The sequence below is a fragment of the Hydractinia symbiolongicarpus genome, chromosome 8, assembly GCF_029227915.1.
Source record: "Hydractinia symbiolongicarpus strain clone_291-10 chromosome 8, HSymV2.1, whole genome shotgun sequence".
NCBI lineage: Eukaryota > Metazoa > Cnidaria > Hydrozoa > Anthoathecata > Hydractiniidae > Hydractinia > Hydractinia symbiolongicarpus.
This window is the reverse complement of record NC_079882.1, coordinates 26,228,512-26,251,251: the sequence shown is the minus strand read 5'-3', so window position 1 is coordinate 26,251,251 and position 22,740 is coordinate 26,228,512. Positions and strand designations below refer to the sequence as shown.

The 22,740-nt window shown below is 33.2% G+C and overlaps 1 protein-coding gene across 2 annotated transcripts; it reads right to left on the bottom strand.

The window, feature by feature from the left end:
• Nucleotides 1–544: 544 nt before the first annotated feature.
• Nucleotides 545–22,385, bottom strand: LOC130654154 (nuclear pore complex protein Nup98-Nup96-like). 2 transcript variants are annotated; one of them, XM_057456693.1, is made up of 37 exons: nt 22,213–22,385; nt 19,841–19,972; nt 18,285–18,407; nt 18,111–18,209; nt 17,390–17,430; nt 17,149–17,256; nt 16,459–16,582; nt 16,040–16,206; nt 14,181–14,282; nt 13,651–13,957; nt 12,623–12,692; nt 12,331–12,457; nt 12,130–12,204; nt 11,699–11,761; nt 10,822–10,926; nt 10,384–10,727; nt 10,152–10,309; nt 9,919–10,061; nt 9,727–9,840; nt 9,328–9,456; nt 8,964–9,177; nt 8,491–8,886; nt 8,031–8,392; nt 7,514–7,652; nt 7,340–7,420; nt 7,126–7,241; nt 6,857–7,036; nt 4,150–4,286; nt 3,967–4,030; nt 3,700–3,887; nt 3,449–3,604; nt 3,201–3,342; nt 2,610–2,733; nt 2,358–2,497; nt 2,034–2,137; nt 1,898–1,961; nt 545–1,119 (listed from the first exon to the last, which is right to left on the bottom strand). In XM_057456693.1, the coding sequence occupies exons 1-37, from the start codon at nt 22,304–22,306 to the stop codon at nt 967–969; spliced, it is 5,385 nt and encodes a 1,794-aa protein (XP_057312676.1). In that variant the 5' UTR covers nt 22,307–22,385; the 3' UTR covers nt 545–966. The 2 variants fall into 2 exon arrangements, with proteins under 2 accessions (XP_057312676.1, XP_057312677.1); XM_057456694.1 differs by lacking the exon at nt 2,034–2,137 and having other exon boundaries at nt 978–1,119.
• Nucleotides 22,386–22,740: the final 355 nt, after the last annotated feature.

Sequence of the window (22,740 nt, the reverse complement as noted above, 5' to 3'; positions counted from 1 at the left end):
TGGATCATAAAGAGACATTTTTTTAAATTGGAAGAGAGATGAGCCATACAGGCCATCGTACTATATAGATATCGTACATGGTACTAGACCTCTACCGACGGGAAGAGGATTACGAACCTCTTAAGAGGAATTTTCAGGAAGCAAATTGGAAGGCGAAATGTATTTGAGCATGCGCAGTTTTATTTGTTTTGATTTTGCGCCGAAAAGTAGAAGCAGTTCCTACTTTTTCCCAGTTCTACCAAAAATGCTTCTTAATCTGGATAATTTGAGTGGAAGGGGAGTTCTAACAAAATGTAGTACGTAGATTTTTAAAAAAAAATCAATATAGAGAGAGGGGGATAATAAATTGACACGGCTGGAAAATTTCTTAAAATTGGTGTTGCTCCCTCCCCTACAATACGGTTACCAAGAGGTTTTGTGGATTTTTTTGCCTGAGAATATCTTTACACGCAAATTATTTCCTGAAGAGTTTAAAATTTTTTGACTGCAAAAATATATAAGCAGTCATTTCGTCTTGCGACAGAAACAAACAACAACACTCAGATTCTGTATTTGATGCGTTTACATACGAAAACAACTACAAAAGATTCGTTGAAACATTGGTGAGTGATAAACACAGCTTAGAATTTCTTCACGACGAAGGTAGATTACACGCAGACAGAATTATGGTTTATAAAAACTTGATCACTCAGCCAATGTGCCAGCACAAATTTTAATACACATTTAAAAACATCTAGTGATAGCAAAATACTTGAAACTTTATTGCATAACTGTTTCTTATGAAGTCGCCGTAAAAATAGAGTCAAAGTTTAAACACGGTAAACAATCTTTCCTGCCGTCCTCGTGTTCACGCAAAATCATCACTAACTTTATTATTTTTACATCCCGTTTACATCCCTATGATTGGAATTTAATTTTTCTGAATAATTCACGTTACATGATTTTACTTAGTTAGCCAGCAACAGATTAAGAAGGATTTTCAATTTCATCAGCAAAATTTGCTAACAATTCCCGAAGTTCTTTCAAATAGTAGTCTGGAGGTAGCGGTAAATCGACGACGTACGGTACAACTTTGACAGATGACCATTTCGGATGTTCTTCGTCTACCATTTCTTCCTTCTAAAAAAAGTTTGCGTATGATAAAACACTTTGAAAACTATGCTTGATATATGGCGGTAATCAAACAGTCCGGATTTGCAGGCGCGGCTCTGTTAAAGGAACACTGTATCGGTAAACTACAGTAAATTTTAGACCAATTTTGGCCTAAAATGACATTTAAGGTGGCAAAAAACCAAAATTTTGATCTCACCATCATTTTCAGCATACTTTTTTTTTAACTTCCAATTTTGGCATGAAAGGTCATTTAGATGACTTCCCAGTACTTAGGGAGCTTGGGTACGAAGTTTAATTATGTAAAGTTGCAATTGACCATTTGGGACAGGGTTACTTAGTCAGTTATACCAGTTATACGTGAAATCCCAGGGTCAATTTTTTCTCAAAAAATGCTTCGAAACGGTTTTAAAGATAACCTACGCCTTCGGGCGCGGAAATTCTCAAGCATGTTCAGGGACAAATTTATTTTGTGGTAAGGACTTACCACAAAATAAATACAAATAAAATAACTGGTCCAAATTATTCGCCGGTATTAATTTTCCTTGCTCTCTTAAAGTTTCAGGAATTAGAGCTGACAATGTTCCTTCTGAGAAGGTATATGTGGTAATGTCAAAATGTCTATCTAGTTATTCTGCTAAATATGCTTAGTGATCGCTTCCTCGCGAAAATTCCCCACATAGAACTTTTAAATTAAGTAAACTACGAATTATCAAATGTTACGCAATGTATATAAACCAAAAACTTGATGTCATCGCTGACAAAGTAGATAACTTGTATCACCTACCAGCAAGGAGAAAACTATTTTTAACATGTTTGAACAAGTTCTAGCCATCTCCGATTGGCAAAGTCTAAAGAGAAAAAGGTTTTTAAAACAAGCTAACAGTTTGTAAGGACAAACATTGTGAAAAAAGAACACTAACTTTTCACGAGAATTTTTTACTTTCATTAGACTGATGCGATTAATAAGGGAGGCGATCTCTGCCTCCATATCTTCTAAGTGGTATGACGTCATTGTGTTTTTGTTCTGTAAGAAAAATCCGAGTTGAAATTCTGCTTCTCAATTTTTGGATAATTGCTACAGCGTCTTTAAAGTACATCATTTACTTTGTCGTAATCACAAACAAAACCAAAATTCAATGCTTTTTTGCTCGTGAAAAATTATACATTCGCGAAAAAGGCTCGGAAAGTCTGAGCTCCCTAGCATGCAGAACTTGTACAGAAATTTTAAAGGCGAAGACATGTACCTCTCGTATATCTTCCAATTTTTCATTCAACATTATGTAATCCAAAAATACTTGGCCGCCAATCCTCCAATTTTTGATCGTGCAACATCGCTCAGGTAAATTGAGATCTTGCAGTAATTTCTTTAGCGTTTCATATTCCTCTAAAAGAGCAACAACACTACTTTTCATCACATGCACTCATACTCCTATATATACTGAATCTCGGCGGAAAGGCATGGTTAAAAAAGTTGACAAAAATTATGAAAAAGTTACCTTCTATGATGGAATCTGCAGCAAGATGATTAAGGAGAACAACATGTGCTTTGTCCCATTGTGCAGCTCTGATCAGATGCACTGTTTCTTCATAATATCGCTTTGTGTACTTACAATGTAACGCCTAAAAATTTAATTGAATTAACATCAAGTAAAAAGCATGGTCAAGTAATGCAGGACAGTTATCTTAATATAATCACCCTTTCTTGGGAATAAATTTAAACACTTGCTTGACAAGAAGTCTGCTCATCGGGGTATTTCTGAGTATGTGGTATTCTATTTACAGCGATGAGCTTTAGCAACCGCAACGTTTTTTGTTATTGGTCTAAACTGGCTAAATTAAGCTGATTTTGAGTAGCGAAATACCATGTTGAAATGAAAGGGTTGCACATAAAACTAACATGCTACACAGGGCGTGTAAGGTACAAAGGGCGCATATAACGACCGTTGATAGAAAAGACATAAAAATGAAAGGGTTGCAAACAACATGGTACAAAGGGCGCGTAAGTAATCATGTTACATGAAGCGATATTTAATATTTTAGAACTTAAATATTGAAAACAATGCTGCATTCGTAAAAACATTTTTCACCTTAGCTTCATGTAACCATTGCACTGGAACTTTAAATTGATCAACGATCATTTCCTCTTCTTTAGACAGATTAAATTCAGCTTCCTCGTCATCGTTTGATTGACAGTTTCGATTTAAAATATCCTTAACACTGTATTCCCGCCTGAAAATAAAAACAAAATGTGCGATGCATAACGCTGTAAAAAATAGAAATTATCGAAGTAGAGGGAAATATACTTTATTTTATTTCAAGTATTGTTTTTTATTACCTGACGTCATCTTGTAAATGCATCAAAACAAAGATAGCCCAATGCCACAAGCCAATGTTTTCTAGTTGAGAAGCATATTCACATTGCAGGAAACTGTGCCTCTCTTCAGTCATATGATTATAACCAAGCTCATCTAAAACTTGGTGCAGGTGCCAACTAAGAAAATAACCATGTGTTAACTACTGAGAAATTGGGAGAATAACTATGAGAATGAACATCGTGGGATAAAAATAGCCTATTTTAATAATCACCTCAAATGATAATCTAGCTGGTTAGAAGTATATGTTTTTGGCGTCAACATGTTCTCCAATGAATGCGAACGTTTACAATACAAGGCCAACAAATGGTAACATAAATCTTTTGTCCTATCATCAGCAGCAGCATCAGAAGAATAGTCTGGCGATGGAAAAACTGCATAAGCTTCATACGTGTCTGTTCCCTAAATAAAAGTTGAGAGAATGTATAACTAATATCTAGTAATTTTCACATCTATTTCTCAATTTCTACTTTTTAAATACCTTAAAAGAATTTTGATATTCTGTGAAAGCATCCAATATGGTAGCAGTGGAAGAACAGTAGTACCTAGATAGGATAAGAAGAATTCTGGTCAAACAGTAAAAACAAGTTAAATCCACTGTAAAAAGAAAAACATATTTATGTACTTTATAATACTACAAAGTGTTCAAAACTGTATACCATACCATAAATGAAGTCCTAAACTTCTTTTCCATTTGACGTTATCACATAAATTGATATGATGTGTTGTGGACTTCCAAACCATCATGCCAGATAATAGCACGTACAATTTCAGCCGATCACCGCTAATAAATTCATCGATCTAAACGCAAGCAGCATGATACCGATACGTTTTTTAATACAAATTAAGGTACTATTGTAGTCATGTGTACGAATCTGACTGGTGATCTACATATCTGAATGATGATGTACGAATCTGAATGGTGATGTACGAATCTGAATGGTGATATACGAATCTGAATGGTGATGTACGAATCTGAATGGTGATGTACGAATCTGAACGATAATGTAACAATCTGAACGATAATGTACGAATCTGAATGGTGATGTACGAATCTGACTGGTGACGTACGAATCTGAACGATAATGTAACAATCTGAACGATAATGTACGAATCTAAACGATAATATACGAATCTGATTGGTGATATACGAATCTGAATGGTGACGTACGAATCTGACTAGTGATGTACAATCTAAACGATAATGTACGAATCTGAACGATAATATACGAATCTGATTGGTGATGTGATGTACGATCTGACTGGTGATGTACGAATCTGAACTATAATGTAAGAATCTGATTGGTGATGTACGAATCTGACTAGTGATGTACGATGTGACGGGTGATGTACGAATCTGAACAATAATGTAAGAATCTGAACGATAATGTACGAATCTGAACGACAATATACGAATCTGATTGGTGATGTACGAATCTGACTAGTGATGTACGATCTGACTGGTGATGTACGAATCTGAACGATAATGTAAGAATCTGAACGATAATGTACGAATCTGAACAATAATATACGAATCTGATTGGTGATGTACGAATCTGACTGGTGACGTACGAATCTGAACTATAATGTAACAATCTGAACGATAATGTACGTATCTGAATGGTGATGTACGAATCTGACTGGTGACGTACGAATCTGAACGATAATGTAACAATCTGAACGATAATGTACGAATCTGAACGATAATATACGAATCTGATTGGTGATGTGATGTACGATCTGACTGGTGATGTACGAATCTGAACTATAATGTAAGAATCTGATTGGTGATGTACGAATCTGACTAGTGATGTACGATGTGACGGGTGATGTACGAATCTGAACAATAATGTAAGAATCTGAACGATAATGTACGAATCTGAACGACAATATACGAATCTGATTGGTGATGTACGAATCTGACTAGTGATGTACGATCTGACTGGTGATGTACGAATCTGAACGATAATGTAAGAATCTGAACGATAATGTACGAATCTGAACAATAATATACGAATCTGATTGGTGATGTACGAATCTGACTGGTGACGTACGAATCTGAACTATAATGTAACAATCTGAACGATAATGTACGTATCTGAATGGTGATGTACGAATCTGACTGGTGACGTACGAATCTGAACGATAATGTAACAATCTGAACGATAATGTACGAATCTGATTGGTGATGTACGAATCTGACTGGTGATGTACGATCTGACTGGTGATGTACGAATCTGAACAATAATGTAAGAATCTGACTAGTGATGTACGAATCTGACTAGTGATGTACGATCTGACTGGTGATGTACGAATCTGAACTATAATGTAAGAATCTGATTGGTAATGTACGAATCTGACTGATGGTGTGCAAATCTGAACGATAATGTACGAATCTGAACGACAATATACGAATCTGATTGGTATGTACGAATCTGAACGATAATGTACGAATCTGAACGATAATGTACGAATCTGAACTATAATGTAAGAATCTGATTGGTGATGTACGAATCTGACTAGTGATGTACGATCTGACTGGTGATGTACGAATCTGAACAATAATGTAAGAATCTGACTAGTGATGTACGAATCTGACTGGTGATGTACGAATCTGAACAATAATGTAAGAATCTGAACGATAATGTACGAATCTGAACAATAATATACGAATCTGATTGGTGATGTACGAATCTGACTGGTGACGTACGAATCTGAACTATAATGTAACAATCTGAACGATAATGTACGTATCTGAATGGTGAGGTACGAATCTGACTGGTGACGTACGAATCTGACTAGTGATGTACGATCTGACTGATGATGTGCGAATCTGAACGATAATGTACGAATCTGAACGATAATGTACGAATCTGAACGATAATATACGAATCTGAATGATTATGATGTAGGACTAGGAATGACGATACACAAATGTGGAACATCGATTTAGTTGATTTACTTTGTATTGTTCCGGACATTGTTGCAGCAGATAGCCTTCTATTTCATCACCCCTTCTTAACCTTACATTTAGTTTACTTGTATTTGACTATGGCCTGTTTCAATCCTGTGTACTGATACATGTTTTATGTAAGAGATTTGTTTATTCTAGCAGTCTCGTAGTTAACAGTAGCCATTTTAAGCCTCGAAATTGAGATCTTGCAGAATTAACCATCAATCTCGTATAAGCCATTTTCAACATAACTTTGCTTAAGACTTATACTTCCCTACTTTTTGCTCTCTCTCTTTATTTTTGTGCAAAGATGTTTATCTTTTCATTAAATGTATGAGAAAGTGAACAAAAAGCTCAGTAACTACAAGTAATTGGAATCAGATAAAACTCAAAAAATGTCAGTGAAGAATGGTCTTACGTTTCTTTCTTCCCATTGGCTCAGCTGATTGCGAATATATTGTTTCAAATGGTGATCACCCGTAATTTGCGCCAGCAAAAAAGATAAACGCATTTCTTTATTTTCTCGAGCTACTTCGCACGCCGCTTGAACTTGGTTCCCTGACAGCAAGTTGAAAATCACAGCTAAGTGACCATCATCCTTTAAAAATAACGCAAAAGTAGATTAAACATACACGCAAAGGAGGTCTGTACAAAAAATATCTTTAGTAAAAAAAAACATATTCTTACTTTAGTTTTGTTCGCCTCAATCTCAGCCCTTACGTCATTTTCTACGGCAGTCGCCAACCACTTAGATAATGCAAGCTTACGTGAAGAATGAACTTCATACATTGAACCTGTCTCATCTAAAACATATGTATGGTCAAAATAGCATGCACAACACTAGATGTATAACACAGTTACTCTGCATTTATAAAAATGAAAAATAAAATCTCGTTTGTACCTGTTTCTTGTTGACCCCACAAAGCTGATACCAAATCCCAAACACAAGATTGCAACGTTAATTCATGAGAATTCCTCCCAACTAAAAAAAAAACAAGAAAAAGTTTTTCCACACACTTCCTCTCACTCATGGTAAAGACAATTGAACCTTTTTAAACGTCTTTTTTACTCATACCTGTTCCTTGCTTGAATCCTTTCGCTATCTCTGCATATTCTGCAATAACTGACGTAGGAGATTTTATTTTCAGCAGACCAAGAGGGGAGTCCTCTCTTTCTTCAAATTGTGTATGTTTTAAAGCCGCAGATAGACAGTTCTAAAACAAAGAAGCAAAGAAGCAAACAAAATAACAGATTGTAAAGTTTAAAAGCTGTGAGGTAACCCGGTTTCCGATTAGAGCATATCTGAACTTTTTTATTTTTATAAGTATGTGTCAAGCGTGATGAGGTCCAGCTATATCGTTTAGAAGTCACGTTTATGACAAGTAAGTAATTTTCCTAACACAAAGAGTTTTTTTTAATTTTATTGACATTTTTTGTTAAAAACACATTATAGTTGTAAAATTATATTTTTAAAACTAAGCATACAGTTAGCATATTCTCAGCCGAAAAATAAAAGCTTGGTACTAATACCCTAGCCTGTATTTAAATTTCAATGTGCTTTTAAAAAACATAAAAAATTAACTACATCATACTTCAATATATTGATTCAATCCTTCGTTGGTTGGTGACTGAAAAGCTTCCATATATACATTGTTATCTGTTAAACCAAAAGAGGAGTTTGATTGCGTAAAATTACTTTGAAATATATTAAAATGTTTTCGTGTTCCATCTGTAGTTAAACCCAATTTTTCTCCACTGTGAAGAAATGTTAGTTTATTTGTCCAGCCAATATTAAACTCACGACCATGAACTAAGCCAGAATCTGCAAGCATTGAAGCTCTACCAAATAGTAAAGACTTTTCATGAGATACCAAACTATATGTCCTGCATTTTATGAACATGTTATTCTCAACGGGCCGCTCAACATCTGGCATTGATTTTGTTTCTTCTTGAGCTAAAATGGAAAGATAAAACACTGTTCGAACAAAAATAAAAGCAAACAACAACAAAACAACAGATATATAAGAATAATGTAAAGAAATTATTTCATACCAAAAGAATTTTGCAACGACAATCCAGATTTAAACAAGTGAGATTTTTTCTGTATTTTTGCAGAATTACCAACGTTAGTCAACTTCTCTGAAGTAACGTTAAGAAAAACTGAATTGTTCAATGTATCTTGAGCAAGGGAAGTGCTTTTGGAGGTGTCCAGCTTGGTAAACGTAGTTTGCTTGTTTTCGATGTAAGAACTGTTAAATATCGATTTATTGGAAAACAAGCTTTTGCTTCTAAGCATGGTTTTTGGAGTCGGCCTGTTTTCTTCATCTTCATCATCATATAAAATAGACGTTTTCATTCCCTGTAGATGAAATGGTTGTACATGCGCTATCCTTCCCAGTTGATGAGACAAAGGCATAAAGTCTTCTTCAGCCACGTCCATAATATTTTCTAAACCGGAAGTTAAAATTATTGTTTACATCAAACACTGAATAACAAATAAACAAATAAATAACACATTTGTTTACCCTTATTTTCTGGCTCTGTTAAAATCTCATCATCCCCCTCCTCATCATTCTCATCTTCCCCATCATCATCATCATCATCCACAATATCACTATCAGAATTTTCAAGTTGATTTTCCATTTCTGCAGCTTTTCGGGTACTTTGGATTTGAGCAATTTTTTGTTTCAACTTCATTTTCACTTCATCTTTTGTGAGAACGACTATATCCTCGTCATCCTTAAATCAGAAAATTAAATGGTGAGAATAACTCTAGCAAATCCGTGCAAAAATTTATAAGGATTTGGTCGTTGTACATAGTTCGTGTAATGCTTGATGCAATTTCATGCATTCCGTAACACAAAAACAATTAATCTTAATAGAAATTACCTTCTGAAAGTCGACAAAATTTGTGTTATCTTCAACAATCTTCTCACGCAATATTTTCTTTCGACGCTCTACATTAACCCCCTCTCCAATATACTGCTCTTGAATTCCATAGCGTGTAAAATGATTGACCTAGAACGACATAATTGTAAAATGATGATTATAAAGGCTAAACTTCTTAGCCATTTTTCGCCAATTTTGCAGCTGTACTGTATTCACTTAATAGGAAAGCTAGGATATAAATTCTCATTTCCGATGGCATTATAATGTGCATTATTATAATTCGCATTACATTGCATTATAAACATATGAAAGCGAGAATATTGTAATATTGCAGCGCGAGAGTATGTAGAAGAAGTATATATATAAGTAGAAGAAATATAAATATAAGATGAGAGCTACCTTAAAAACCCAAGCCCCTTCTTGGGGACGGTAATCCACAAATACAGCATCCATTGCTAAAGTTTTTTCTTCCAGGCGATCAATAAAACCTGAAGCTTTTAACCTCTCTGGTGTCTAAAAAAGTAAAACTCAGAAAATGAAAATGTAAAATTAACTTCTTGAAAATAAATAAATAAAACCGAATTTTCTAACCTTAACTGGTGTGTGCGAACTTTTATCATTTGGCCAAACTTTCAACAATGTGATTTCAGCGGGTTTATTTAATTCTTCACTGACTTGGGGTTTATTTTCATAATTATCTGGATAGACCTCAACCTCTCTACGTTGAAAAAACACTATAAAAAAAGGCATTAGAGAAAATAAACTAAACAGTACAATATGTGTGGAGCTACTAACATGAAATTTTTATTTTGTAAGATACATACCGATTTTGTCTAGATCCAAATTATAAACATTTGTGACTCCCAAAAATTTGACTTCGCCATAGCCTTCTCTACCAACTGTGAAATCTCTGACTAAACATTGATCATCGCGAACTTGATCATCCAAAGAATCAAGTGGTGGCTTAGTATAATATTCAGCTCTATAAATAAATGAAAGAAAAAAACATTATTTTTGTTTATTCACAACTTTATAATTAAAATTTTAAAAAAATACCTTCTTAAAATGATTCCAGACTTCGGAACTTTATATTCATCATCAACTTCAGTTTTATCATTTCTGCCTTCTACTGCCTCTTCAACCGAATCGGAGAGTGGCGTCAAAACATAGTTTTTAGCCTGCTTTTTAAATATTGGGGTCTTTTCAGCTGCGTTCAATTCTGTAATAGTGTTATCAAACATTGTGGATTGTTTTGTTCCATCTGTTGACATTTGACTTCCACCGGTTTCATTAATATTTTTGGTTTTGATAACCTCTGGAGAGGGAGCAATTAAATCATCGTCTGCATCATTGAATGATCTCAATTTCAGCTGACCTTCTTCGTATGAAGAATCCACTTCCTGAAAGTGTATGTCAAGTTGACTTAAAATCTGACAGATAAACACTACATCGAAGAACTCTTTTACAAAACGTCTGAGAACCAGGCATACTTACTGGAAAAGGTTTGTTTTTGATGACAAGTTTTTTCACACTTCTGCGTGGATTAAGTGGATGCGGACTAAAATCTCCTTCATCTTCCAAACCATCAAACAAGCGAGACTATAACACGAAAAATTATTCGCTGTTAGTGCTGCACAAAAAATTAGATTGTTTCAATTTTATTTACTGTGACTAGTACTTATCAGATATTATTTAAGGGATATTATATAAAGTAACTTTTTTTCTTTTCCCTATTTTAAGAACGCTCTTTTAGTCATAAAATAAAATGAGCTTTCAGTGATTTTAATATCAAACGTTATGTCATACTAAGCTGTCATCAAAGAGAACACTATGCGGTATGCATGTTCCCCATAAGCCAAAAGTAATGTTTCTTTTTTCTGCCAATCTTTTCTAAGCAGAAGAAAGTTTTTTTTAAAAAATTAGGGCAATTTTATTTTCCTTTATATCGTTTATTTAGGTTACTGAGAAGTTTTAATCTAAGATTTACATTACATACGTGTATGTTGTCAAAGTGAAAACACTACAAAACAAAACAAAATTCTATACAAAAGCATACATGCCATTTACCTTTTCCGTACATAAAAATTAATTTAAAATTATTTTCTCATTCTTTCCTTTTTTATCTTGCTTTCGTCCAGCAGCTTTGTCATTTTAGGCACATAGTATATTTTTAAGAACTTTAAAACTCATGCTTTTTCATTGGTTCATCAAATTTTTTGACTTGTGTCAGATGAGTCATGATGCTAGTTGTCACAGACGCATCTGTTTACATGACCATGATTTGCTCAAACAGCCCTGTTCTTTTAAATTCAAATGATAAATATTTATACATAGTACTTTATCCAATACAATTTTAAAACAAAATAATTACCTTTCCAAGAGATGGTGATGAAACAGGGTGGAGTTTTACTTTTGCTGCAGGCCTTGAAAATACCTAATAATAAAGTACAACTTACCATAAAAGCACTATGTACACACTTCTTCCAACACGAGAAATTCTGTTTTAGCAAATGGAGGTTAGTCAAATGACACTACATTATATGGCAGTGTTACAGTTGAAGATATAGTTGATAAAATGTCACTACAGGGTATGGCAGCGTTGTAGTTGATAAAGATATAGTTACTCAAATGTTTCATTAGGGTATGGCAGTGTTTCGCCTAAGGGAGAGATATTTTTACCGATGCTACTACATTATATTGCAGATTTTAGGTAATGGAGGTACAGCTATTATTAAAATGTTACAACAGCGAATGGCAATGTGAATGAAGATATACGGTTACTAAATTACCAAAACTTCACACCTTATATTGTGATGCATTCATTGGTTCTTTATTAGCAACGCCAACTGAAAACAGCCCATGATTCTTACTGGCATCCTAAACAGATTTTATCACATCACTTCAGAACATTTTAGTACAGTACATTGACAGGGAATGTATAGACATTATGACTGGCATTGTATGGATTAACACTAACACTATAAATCGTTTGAAAAGGATTACCTTTTTGTCCCCTGTTGCTGCTAAGTTGCGAAAAAGAGGTGAATCACCGAAAGGCGTGTTTGCTATTGCTTTTAATTGTTGTTGCATCATCTGCTGCTGTCGTATGGCTGCTAATGTATTCTGGTCACTGAAAAAAACAATACCCTATTAAACAGAAATTCTTAAGGAGCTTCTTCAATGAATCCTCAAAATTAAAACTAAATTTACAATCAACCACACTACATTCTGGCATTTCTGATAAAGTATTGCAGAAAACAAAATAAACTGCTAATTTATTAACATATATACTCACACATTGGACAGGCCCCCTAAACTTGATCCACCAAGGCCTGTATTTTGGGTACTTCCAAAACCTGTGAAACCTATGTAAAAATAACACTCATAGTTTATTAATTAAGAAAAAATAAAACGATTTTAAAAGTTAAAAAGTATTTATTAGTAAAGCTTTTTGTACGATAAGTACATCTTCAGAATATATAAACAACTAAAATCAAATTTACATATGTAAAGTTAAAAAAGTTTTCAGAAAAGGGAATGACAAACTTCGGGGAAAATCTAAGCCAGCGAGACACATGGTGCTTGAAGCTGGACATGCTTTTTCTCGGAGGGTGTTAAGCACGGCTCCATCTAACAACAGAAAACGTAAAGGATTGGAGGCATTTTTTATAAAAAAGTTCACACATAATGATCAATTGATATTAAGTTTATACGCTTATTAGGTGGATGTGTAACACCAGTCTGAGAGACAGAAAGAGTTCAGGTGAGCTAAGAAGCAGGCTAAGTATCCGTAAAATTAAAAATGTTATCCAGATAAGAAGATTGAATTGGCTGGGGCACTTGGAAAGAATGGAGGGGGTAATTGGGTAAGAAAGTGTAGAGACTTGATAGTTCCTGGGGCAAAGCCCAGAGGCAGACAGAGAAAGACTTGGCAGGAGGTTATTAGGACAGACTTGATACAGAGGAAGTCGAGTTTAGATCTAACACAGTCTAGATCAGATTGGAAGAGGGTCATTAATATACCCCGTTCAACCCATGCTAGCATGGAAAACGGACGTTAAGCCGAGGATGATGATGATGATTCAGAAATGGTGTAACATGAGGTCCCTTAAGCTTTTCTCAAAACCTTTTTAACTGTACGTATGTAAATTTGATTTTAGTTGTTTATATATTCTGAAGATGTACTTATCGTACGAAAAGCTTTACTAATACTTTTTAACTTTTAAAATCGTTTTAATTTTTTCTATGTATAACAAATTCTTCATGAACTAATCATACACAACACATTTATACATTCTTTTAAAAAATTTATTTCTTACTCACCAGTGGTTCCACCACCTAAAGTGGAGCCGCCAAATAAGCTTCCCGTGGTACCAGTGGAAGTTCCAAACCCTGTTGTACCAAAACCAGTAGACTTATTTCCAAACAAACCTCCAGATGTACCTCCAAAAAGTCCTGTGTTTGATGTAGCACCAAAACCTGTAGTCCCTGTACTAAATGTAAATCCTGGTTTGGATGTGGCTCCAAATAAGCCTCCACCTGTTGATGTTGCACTGCCGAAACCACCTGTTGTTCCAAATCCTGTATTAGATCCTATTAACGGCTTGCTTGCGGAAAACAGACCAGTCCCCTGTATGTTGAAAAAATATTTTTTTCAAATATATATAAATCATTTGTATTAGTAATATTGGCTATAAAACAAAATATTTTGCAGACAAACAAAATTATTTTTAATTATTTACTCAATAAAATATCATCATTTAGACATCACAAAAAGCAAATTTCAACAAAGCTTTAAACATCTAACGTTTTTTACTTGTTTTACATATTCTGAATTGTTTCATAAGTTATACCTGAGATGTAGAGCCAAAACCGGTTGAAGTATTACCGAAAAGAGTATTGTTGTTGCCAAACAAACTACCAGATGATGACGTCGCAGCTTGACCAAAGACACTCTAAAAGTAAATATCAAAATCATTATTTCTGGAAATAACTTTATAAGTGCAAACACCGCTGTCATCTTACAGTACCTAAATAAAGTTTTTTTTTTTACTATACTTAACAGAGTTACACTCCTTCGATTCACAACTAACAGGCAACAAATCATAATCACTAAACTATATACTGCACTCCAGAAATGACAGGGGAAAACTAGTTTTTGATCAATATCTCATAATCTACTAAAGGTAATGAGGACAATATTCTTTAACAAATTATAGATGATTTAATGCTTGTACATAAGCCCTCAAAAAGAAAAGAAAAAAATCAATTTTATGCAATGTTCTGTGCTGTGATTTATCAAGGATATTCCTTGATAATTCAACTAACAAATGTTGTGAATTATTTGAACCATTTTTTCAAATCAGAGCAAACAAGACATTTGTACAGGCATATTTCTTTATTTTTTTTACTCTCTTTTTTTACTCTCCTTTATTTTTATGAATTAAATTTTTACACGCCTGTTCTAAGCTGTTGGGGTACAACTCTTACATATGCAACAGATAAATGTTTTTCAGAAATTCATTGTCATGATTATTCTTGGCTTAACATCTGTTTTCAAACTAGCACGGATTGGGCAGACTTCTTACACTCTGATATAAACGTGCTGATGTTACAATCAAATTTTTCGTATTTCTTACTCTACCTCTCGGGTTTTACCCAATTATCCTCTAACAAATATCTGGCCTGCTTTTTAGCTCAACTGAACTCGTTTTATCTCTCAAACTAGTGTTACACATCCACCTAACCATTTTCATATCATTCCATTCTAAACAGTCAAGATCTGCCTGTTTCAGTGGCCATGTCCTAGTATCATACAACACATCTTACACAGGCCTTACACATCCTACCTTCTTATCACAAGTAACACTGCTTCCATCACCCCCTTTACTACCAAACATATCATCTAACTAACAGACTATCTCTAACAAGCCACTGTTGTACTTCATTGAAGCTGGAAATACTTCCTTGTCTATAATCTCACCTTTGCAGCTCTTAATCTTCCTCCAATATCACTACACTTCTTATGTACCCAATGTTTAAAGTCAAGCAAAAAGTTGTAGTACTGCCACCTCCTTTCCTGCAAACGCCACAAGGACACTTTCTAAATTCAAGTTCACACTTGCTACTAATCATGAGACTAGACTGCTGTAGTCACTCTCAACGCTTTCTCTTTTAGTCCTTTTATCAACTTCTTAAACTTTCCTAGATAATTCTTTCATCAAATTGGCTATGGAAACTGAATCATCAGCATCCTCCCTTTCAACCTATACTTCCATAAAATAGGCTGAGTTATTACCATTTTCAGCTGAGCCTTTTTTTAAAATTGGGTCAACTTTTCTAAAGAAAGAGCTTTTTGGCTAAAATGTTCAAGAGTTGATCCACCAATGGAATGCAACAGCGGGCCAAAATTTCAAGAAGTTTGAAGACTTCCACCCTGTCACTTTCTTAGGCTCCACTTTTCTTAATCTTAGCTTTAGATACCCTTACAATAACTGACTTGCAGGACAACTGTACAACGTTTAAGTATAATAATACCAATGTGCTTCAACACAAAAACATATTGTTGAAACTAATCTAGTTATAGTTAGCAATTGATGGGAGATTTTTGCAAAAACACAAAGGGCTTTTTTAAAAATTGTTGAATTAATGTATCGAAAGGAGAGTCTATTCAACGCCTTCAAGCATATTAAATACATAAAGTTTTACTTACTGGTGTGTTTCCAAATAAATTTGTAGATCCAGTTCCGAAACCACCTATCCCACTAGTACTAGTAGTCGGAATTGATCCAAATATAGAGGAAGTTGTTTTAGCACCAAACAAGCCTCCACTTGATGTATTTCCAAATAGCCCTGTACTAGTATTTTGACCAAATTTAGCTATAAAAAAATATACTGATCAAATTACCAATGCTAGACAGACAGAAATATCCTCTAATTCTACAATGTTAAAAAACATTTCACGAACAAAAATGTAACAATAAAAACACAACTGCACTAAAACAAACATAACACATAGCTAATTTTTATGTAAAATATGCCCAGAAAGACTTTTTAATCTGAGTGGGCAAGACACAATGCCATGTGATAATTATTCAAATTTATTGCACATACCAAAATGAGAAAGTTTACCTGTATTTCCAAATATTGATGTTCCTGTACTAGCACTAGTGTTGCTAAACAAACCAGTACTAGCACCAAATGTTGAGCCAGCGCTACCCTTTCTTCCAGCAGCATAGTCTTCCAGCCGCAGTTCCTAGTGTAATATAAAAAAATGAGATAAAAAGGAATTTTTAAATAAATCAAAGAAATAATAGTGATTATCACACCAAAACCTTTAATTTTCACAAAATATGACAAAATGCTAACTAACTTAAATACAATAATAAAAATTTGTACAATGAGTTTCACTTTCCACATATACCGTTCATAAAAAAGTTCTGTGGTAAATTCCAAGTAAATATATATGATCTTGGTTGCAAGAGTTATCAGTTTCATCAGGTAAACTTACTAAAAACTGATTTCAGAGTTTTTTTATCTAAAATTTTTAGACTGGATCACAAAAAAAAAAAAAAAATTGAATTTAAAACATTTTAAACATCTTAACCCTCTTAATAGCTTATCAACTTAAGAGACTTTAATAATTCAGAAAATATTATGTAGGATGGTTGTGAATGTGATTCATATTGACTGTGGTATTTTGACATGTTTAAAAGATATACGTCCTATTACTAACAATAAAGACTGTTATAATATAATACATACAACACATACACATATACACATAGAGTAATATAACATAATACATATCACATATCTTACCTCAACAGATTTATCTTTATAAGCATCCATGATTGTTATGCACTGATTCTGAGTTTTTACAGTCATTGAGACACCACTTTTTTGTGTGCTTTCTGTGCTTGTTACTGGCTACAGAAATCAAATAAAAAATATTAGATGTAACATATATAAAAAAAACTAGTTGCTAGCCTGTGGAAAAACTTGCGAGGATTTGAAAGTCAGTTAGTACAGAATACAGATATTGAAATCTAGGAACACTTACCACAAATTTTGTAGTAGTACCTGAAGATGGTTGTCCAAAGGCTAAAAAATAAACAAACTCAATTCATTTGCTACCACAAATTGTGATGGAACATAATTTGCTATTATTTGTAGTTTATATATTGAATTTACTTGTTAACTCGCTATTAGTAGCATTTACTTTGGTAAATAGTAAAAAAAATTGTGGACAGATGCTACACATTTAGTAATTTATTTTAAATTATCCCGTGATGGTCAAACAGTATTTTTTTGCAAAGATTATCAACATAAAAACAGACCCATAGTAAACTTTCCATATTGAGCACAATATTAAGCAGATAAAGGCTAAACTTAAAATAACCTTGTGGCTAAAATATGAAGCATTTCTTGTGCAAATGATAATGTTTAATAAAACATGTTCATAGTATAACACATTTTAGTCTCAGATTTAATATCAAATTCATATAAGGCTGAGCTCAAAAACAATATACTCATAAAAAGTACCAGACAGAAAATTTACGAAACAACAAAAATATGCATTTATTATAATATTGGACACAAGACACTGATTATAGCAATTTTACCGGCCATTAAAAGAATGGCCTACCAGTTCTTACAACACTTTGGAATGTGGTGAACATTATTAGCAAAAATAAAAAAAAAATACTAAGGACTAATTGCTAATTGGTTGTTATTTTGAGAGATGTTGCTAAAAAACAAACATTATAAAAAAATATAAATACCAGTGGTACCACCAAACATGTTGGAAGATGTTGAAGTACCTCCACCAAATAATGATGATCCAGACGTTGCACCAAATGCACTATTACTACTACCAAAGCCTAGATAAGATATTTGGAAAAATTTTAAATCCCTTAAAAACAGTTTATTTTTATAACAAATGATAATTGGCTTACCAGAAATTCCAGATGTCTTACCAAAGGCATTGCTGGTTTGTGGAGTGTTTTGGAATAGACTGGATCCTGTACTAGCACCAAACAAACCACCACTAGAAGTTCCAGTAGCACCAAATCCAAAACCTGAAAAATATTGGTTCATTATTTACAATGTCTAACAGAATTTTTAATTTTATAATTTAAGTATTGATTCAGTATACCAATACACTGAGTTTTTTACTTTTCACATTACCCTATTTGAAAAAGGGAGGAAGGGTGTTAATTTTAATGCACTCAGTTGCTACTAACTTTATAGATGAAATATAGGCTAGAAATTCTGTAACAAAATTGCCCTTGTGGGAATGAAGTATAAAATTTTTTAACAGAATATATCATTTCTAAACAAAGTCCTGCAATAACAATACAACACAAAAGATTATGTTTAGATACTATCAGCTCTTCATTTTTGTGTACGCTGCAATAATAAAGCATTTTTTATCTCACAGAACATCAAAATAACAGGTGACAAGAAGAAAAATTATTATTTGATGAATGAGTTATTCCTCTGTGAGTTATTCAAATATAAGTTATTCGGTTGTGTAATTATTAGATCAGACGAGCTGACAAATACACAACCATACAAGGATTTTAGAAAATTGCTTTATTTCAAGTCTGAAATGAAATTTGAAATCATTTATTTTTGTTGTAACATGCATTGCTGTATTTTGTCCTAAAAAAGGAATACACAGCCATATAAAGCTTAGAAATTGCCAGATTTTGTTCAAATTGACAAAAACAAGGCCATATGAAGCATAGAAGTCAATGATTTCTATGCTTTATATGGTCGTGTTTTTACTTCATTCTAAAAAACTAAAAAAACTCAATTGTAAAACTTAAATATTCTTGCACTGCAATTTAAAAATCATAATGCAAATAAATAAATGTGCTACAAAAGTTTTTTAAGTTATGCTATAACTGATCCTTGTTTGAAAGTAGGTTTGGGTTTTTAAGAGAAATCAAAAATTAAATCTTTTGACTGTAATTATGCCACAAAAAGAGGTTGCGTCAAGCTCGAACAAGATAAAAATTTACATGCATGCTAATTTAACTATATATACAAAATTTAAAAAAATCAAAAAATCAAAATACGAAGACAAATTAAAATCGTGAAAGATATGTTGAAATTTGTTTGACAAGATGAATGCTGTCGTGATTTTTCTAGTTTTTCTGATAAATGAAACATATAACTTATTTTGTTGTAAATGGCTTAACAAGACAAAATTTGTAAATGGATAAGAGACTATCTACAAATTTTTTCTCATGGCAATTATGACGGCATTGCCTAATGTTATTGCTAATTTCCATGGCTGACAGGTGCTTAGAAAAAACATTAAATTTAAAAATGGATTTTTCATTACATGAGTGAAGTAGAAAAAAGAAAACTTTCAGATCTAATTATACTTCAAATTTGAAAATAAATAAAAAAAGGTGATAAGAATAAATATAGGTAAATAAAAATTTATCTATATCTGTTTTTCCACTTTTTAACAGATAATCCACAACCCAACTAAACTTACCAGACTGTGCAGGTTTTGCACCAAAGATGTTTGATCCACTACTAGTACCACCAAATAAACCTCCAGATGAAGGCGTACCAAAACTAGGTGTTCCGAATGCACCAGCACTTGGAGTTTTGTTACCAAATAATCCTAATAGAAAAAATAACAATGCTTACAGCATTTCTAATTTATGTTGGCTTTTTGCAATTGCAAATGCAAATGGGAACCTGGTAACAAAGCAGAGAGGCATATAACGTATTATGTCAACAATTTTTTGCAGATGCGAAAAAATGTGAATTAAGGCTGACTTATTACATTACCATATTTACCTTATTTATTAGGAAAATGAAAATTGCTAAGACTGCAGGAGTATCAGATGTTGTTGCAGAGATGGTAAAAGTGTTTTTATATACTGGTGTTATCTAGAATGACTGGCAGTTAAGTGTAACAGTGAATTGTTTTAAAGGCAAGGGTGATGCATGAGAAAGAGGTAACTATGGATCAAGTAATGAAAGTTATTGAAAGAGTCATTGATAAGTTAATTAGAAAATTGACAAAGATAAGATGTGATTTAGTTTTGTTCGAATTTAAGACAGAGATAGAACCTCTATTTTGCCTTTGTAGATTTAGAGAAAAACTTTTGATAGAATGCCACGTGAAGTTATTTGGTGGGCTATGAGAAAATTAGGTGTGGTTGAGTGGCTAGTTAAAATGGCACAGTCTATTTGCAGCAATGCTAGAAGTTTTGTCAGGATTAATGATTCATTTAGTGATGAATTTAGCGTTAATGTTGGTGTACATCAGGGTTTTGTACTTAGTCCTTTGTTGTTTGTTTTAGTCTTAGAAGTGCTTTCGATGGAGTTCAGAACAAGTTGTCCATGAGAGTTATTGTATGCAAATCATTTGGTTCTCATAGCGGAGCTGATGGAAGGATTATTAATTATTGTAGTCTTGTCAATTGAGGTAAAAGAATGGTTGAGTGGTTAAGTGGATGTGTAACATAATTCAAAGAGACAGAAAGAGTTCAGATGAGCTAAGAAGCAGGCTAGGTATTCATAGCTTCAAAGATGTTGTCTATATAAGAAGATTGAGTTGGTTGGGACACCTGGAAAGAATGGAGGACGATAATTTAAAAGGGTTACAGTACTGCCAGAGTTTCCCTCAAACAAATTGTAATAGCAAATCCTGTGGTAAGTTAGCTGCAAAACAGCATTTTGAATTCCACAGGAAATAAAAAAATATGGTGAATTAAAAATAGTTGATGCAAAGCAAAAATGTGGAATTCTTTCTGGTAATGCGTTTTCCATAAATAAACAATGAACATTGCATTCTGATTGGTTAAAAGTTAATTGCAAATATTTTGATGCTAAAAAGAATAAACTGTTTCTACTTTTTTGTTAGCCACCGAAACTTTTCAAATTAAAACAACTGAAACTGCGCATATTTCCTCACAGATTGTCTCATCAATCCACATTATGAAAATACTGACTGTGCTGTTTGACACACAGGATTGCCACTCTTTGAGTCAAATTTGAAGAGATTTAAGGACATTTATCAATTTTCAATAAATTTTGGGGAGATGTATTATTTCCATATTTTTCCGAGGAAATTGAGAAAATTTAAGATTTTAAAGGTAATGAGTGCAAAACAATTTATTGTTTTAAATATGTAGTATTTTTATGCATTTGAAAATAGAGACATGCATAAAACCATATAATTTTGCAAAATAAAAATCGAGGAGATTTAAGAAAAAAAGTTGTTAATGAATCTACATTCAACCTGTGTTAACGGCCACTTCTCTATAAAGACTACCTGATTATATCAACCACTTTAATGTGCACCCCTCAGATTTTAGTAGTAATTGAACCTGGCCAAAATAGTCTTCTTGAATGACTGAGGCAATATGTGAAACCAGCAATTGGAAAAAGATCTAGTAAATGAGTATGCAGTACTGTTATTGTAATGTTAGGTTTTATTGGTAGAATTTCCATAAGACCATAAGATCAATTTGTATGCGGCAGAGATTTGCAGTCGAAAAAAAAACATTATTAAATCCTAATTTTCGTGGTGTAAGATTAGTTGCAGAATTATAATGTTAATAAAACATAAAGCAATGATTTGGTAGTGATCTTAATACATAGACAAAACAATGCAACATTAAATGTAATATTCGTTCTTCAAAACTAGAGTCACCACCTATCCTACTACAATTATTCTTATGTAATTTTCTGATAGCGATACGAAACACAATATGTGTGGAGACCGAAATAGACTAAATGTTTAGCTTTTCCTTACATTTCATTTTTTTTGTCAATAAGTATTTCAATGTACCATCTGATCACATTAGCTGGTTATTCGTTTGAGTGTTAAAATAATCAAATATTAGATACCTGTTCCAAATGATGGTGTTTGTTGAGTTCCAAATGCATTTGTGGTAGTAGACCCAAAACCCCCACCACCAAAAGGAGTTTTTGCACCAAACATTGCAATTCAATATCTTTAATACTTTTTCTTTTCTCTTTTTTTCTGTTTTAAGTTCATTAATTTTAAATGTATACAGAACCTAAATACAAAGAAAGAAATGACAACAATATACTAAAAAACAAAGCAACTTGAATTTCATCTGCAATTTTATCTGTACATGACTGCTTAGATATTTACAGACATTATAATTGCCAATCTATTTTGACAAGCTTAAAAACTCAGGGGTAAATCAAGTCAATACCAATATGGCATATCTCATTTGGACCAATAATCTTCCAAGACTTGTGTTCTCTTTTTTTTCTTCTGACCTAGTTTCAGTACCAGTACTCCATATGCATGTCAACTAGACAAGTTTTCTCTCAAGCAACTCGTTTATAAGCAACTGAACTGTATTTTAAAAAAAATAAGCAACTTCAGTTCTGTAAAAATTTATC

Bases quoted from the DNA above. Each gene is read 5' to 3' on its own strand.
- LOC130654154 (XM_057456693.1), bottom strand. From the start codon at position 22,306: ATGTTTGGTGCAAAAACTCCTTTTGGTGGTGGGGGTTTTGGGTCTACT. The intron at 17,431-18,110 runs GTATTTATATTT...TTTATTTTTTAG, and splicing joins CATGTTTGGTGGTACCACTG to CCTTTGGACAACCATCTTCA. The intron at 10,728-10,821 runs GTAAGTATGCCT...ATACACTTTCAG, and splicing joins TCAAAAACAAACCTTTTCCA to GAAGTGGATTCTTCATACGA.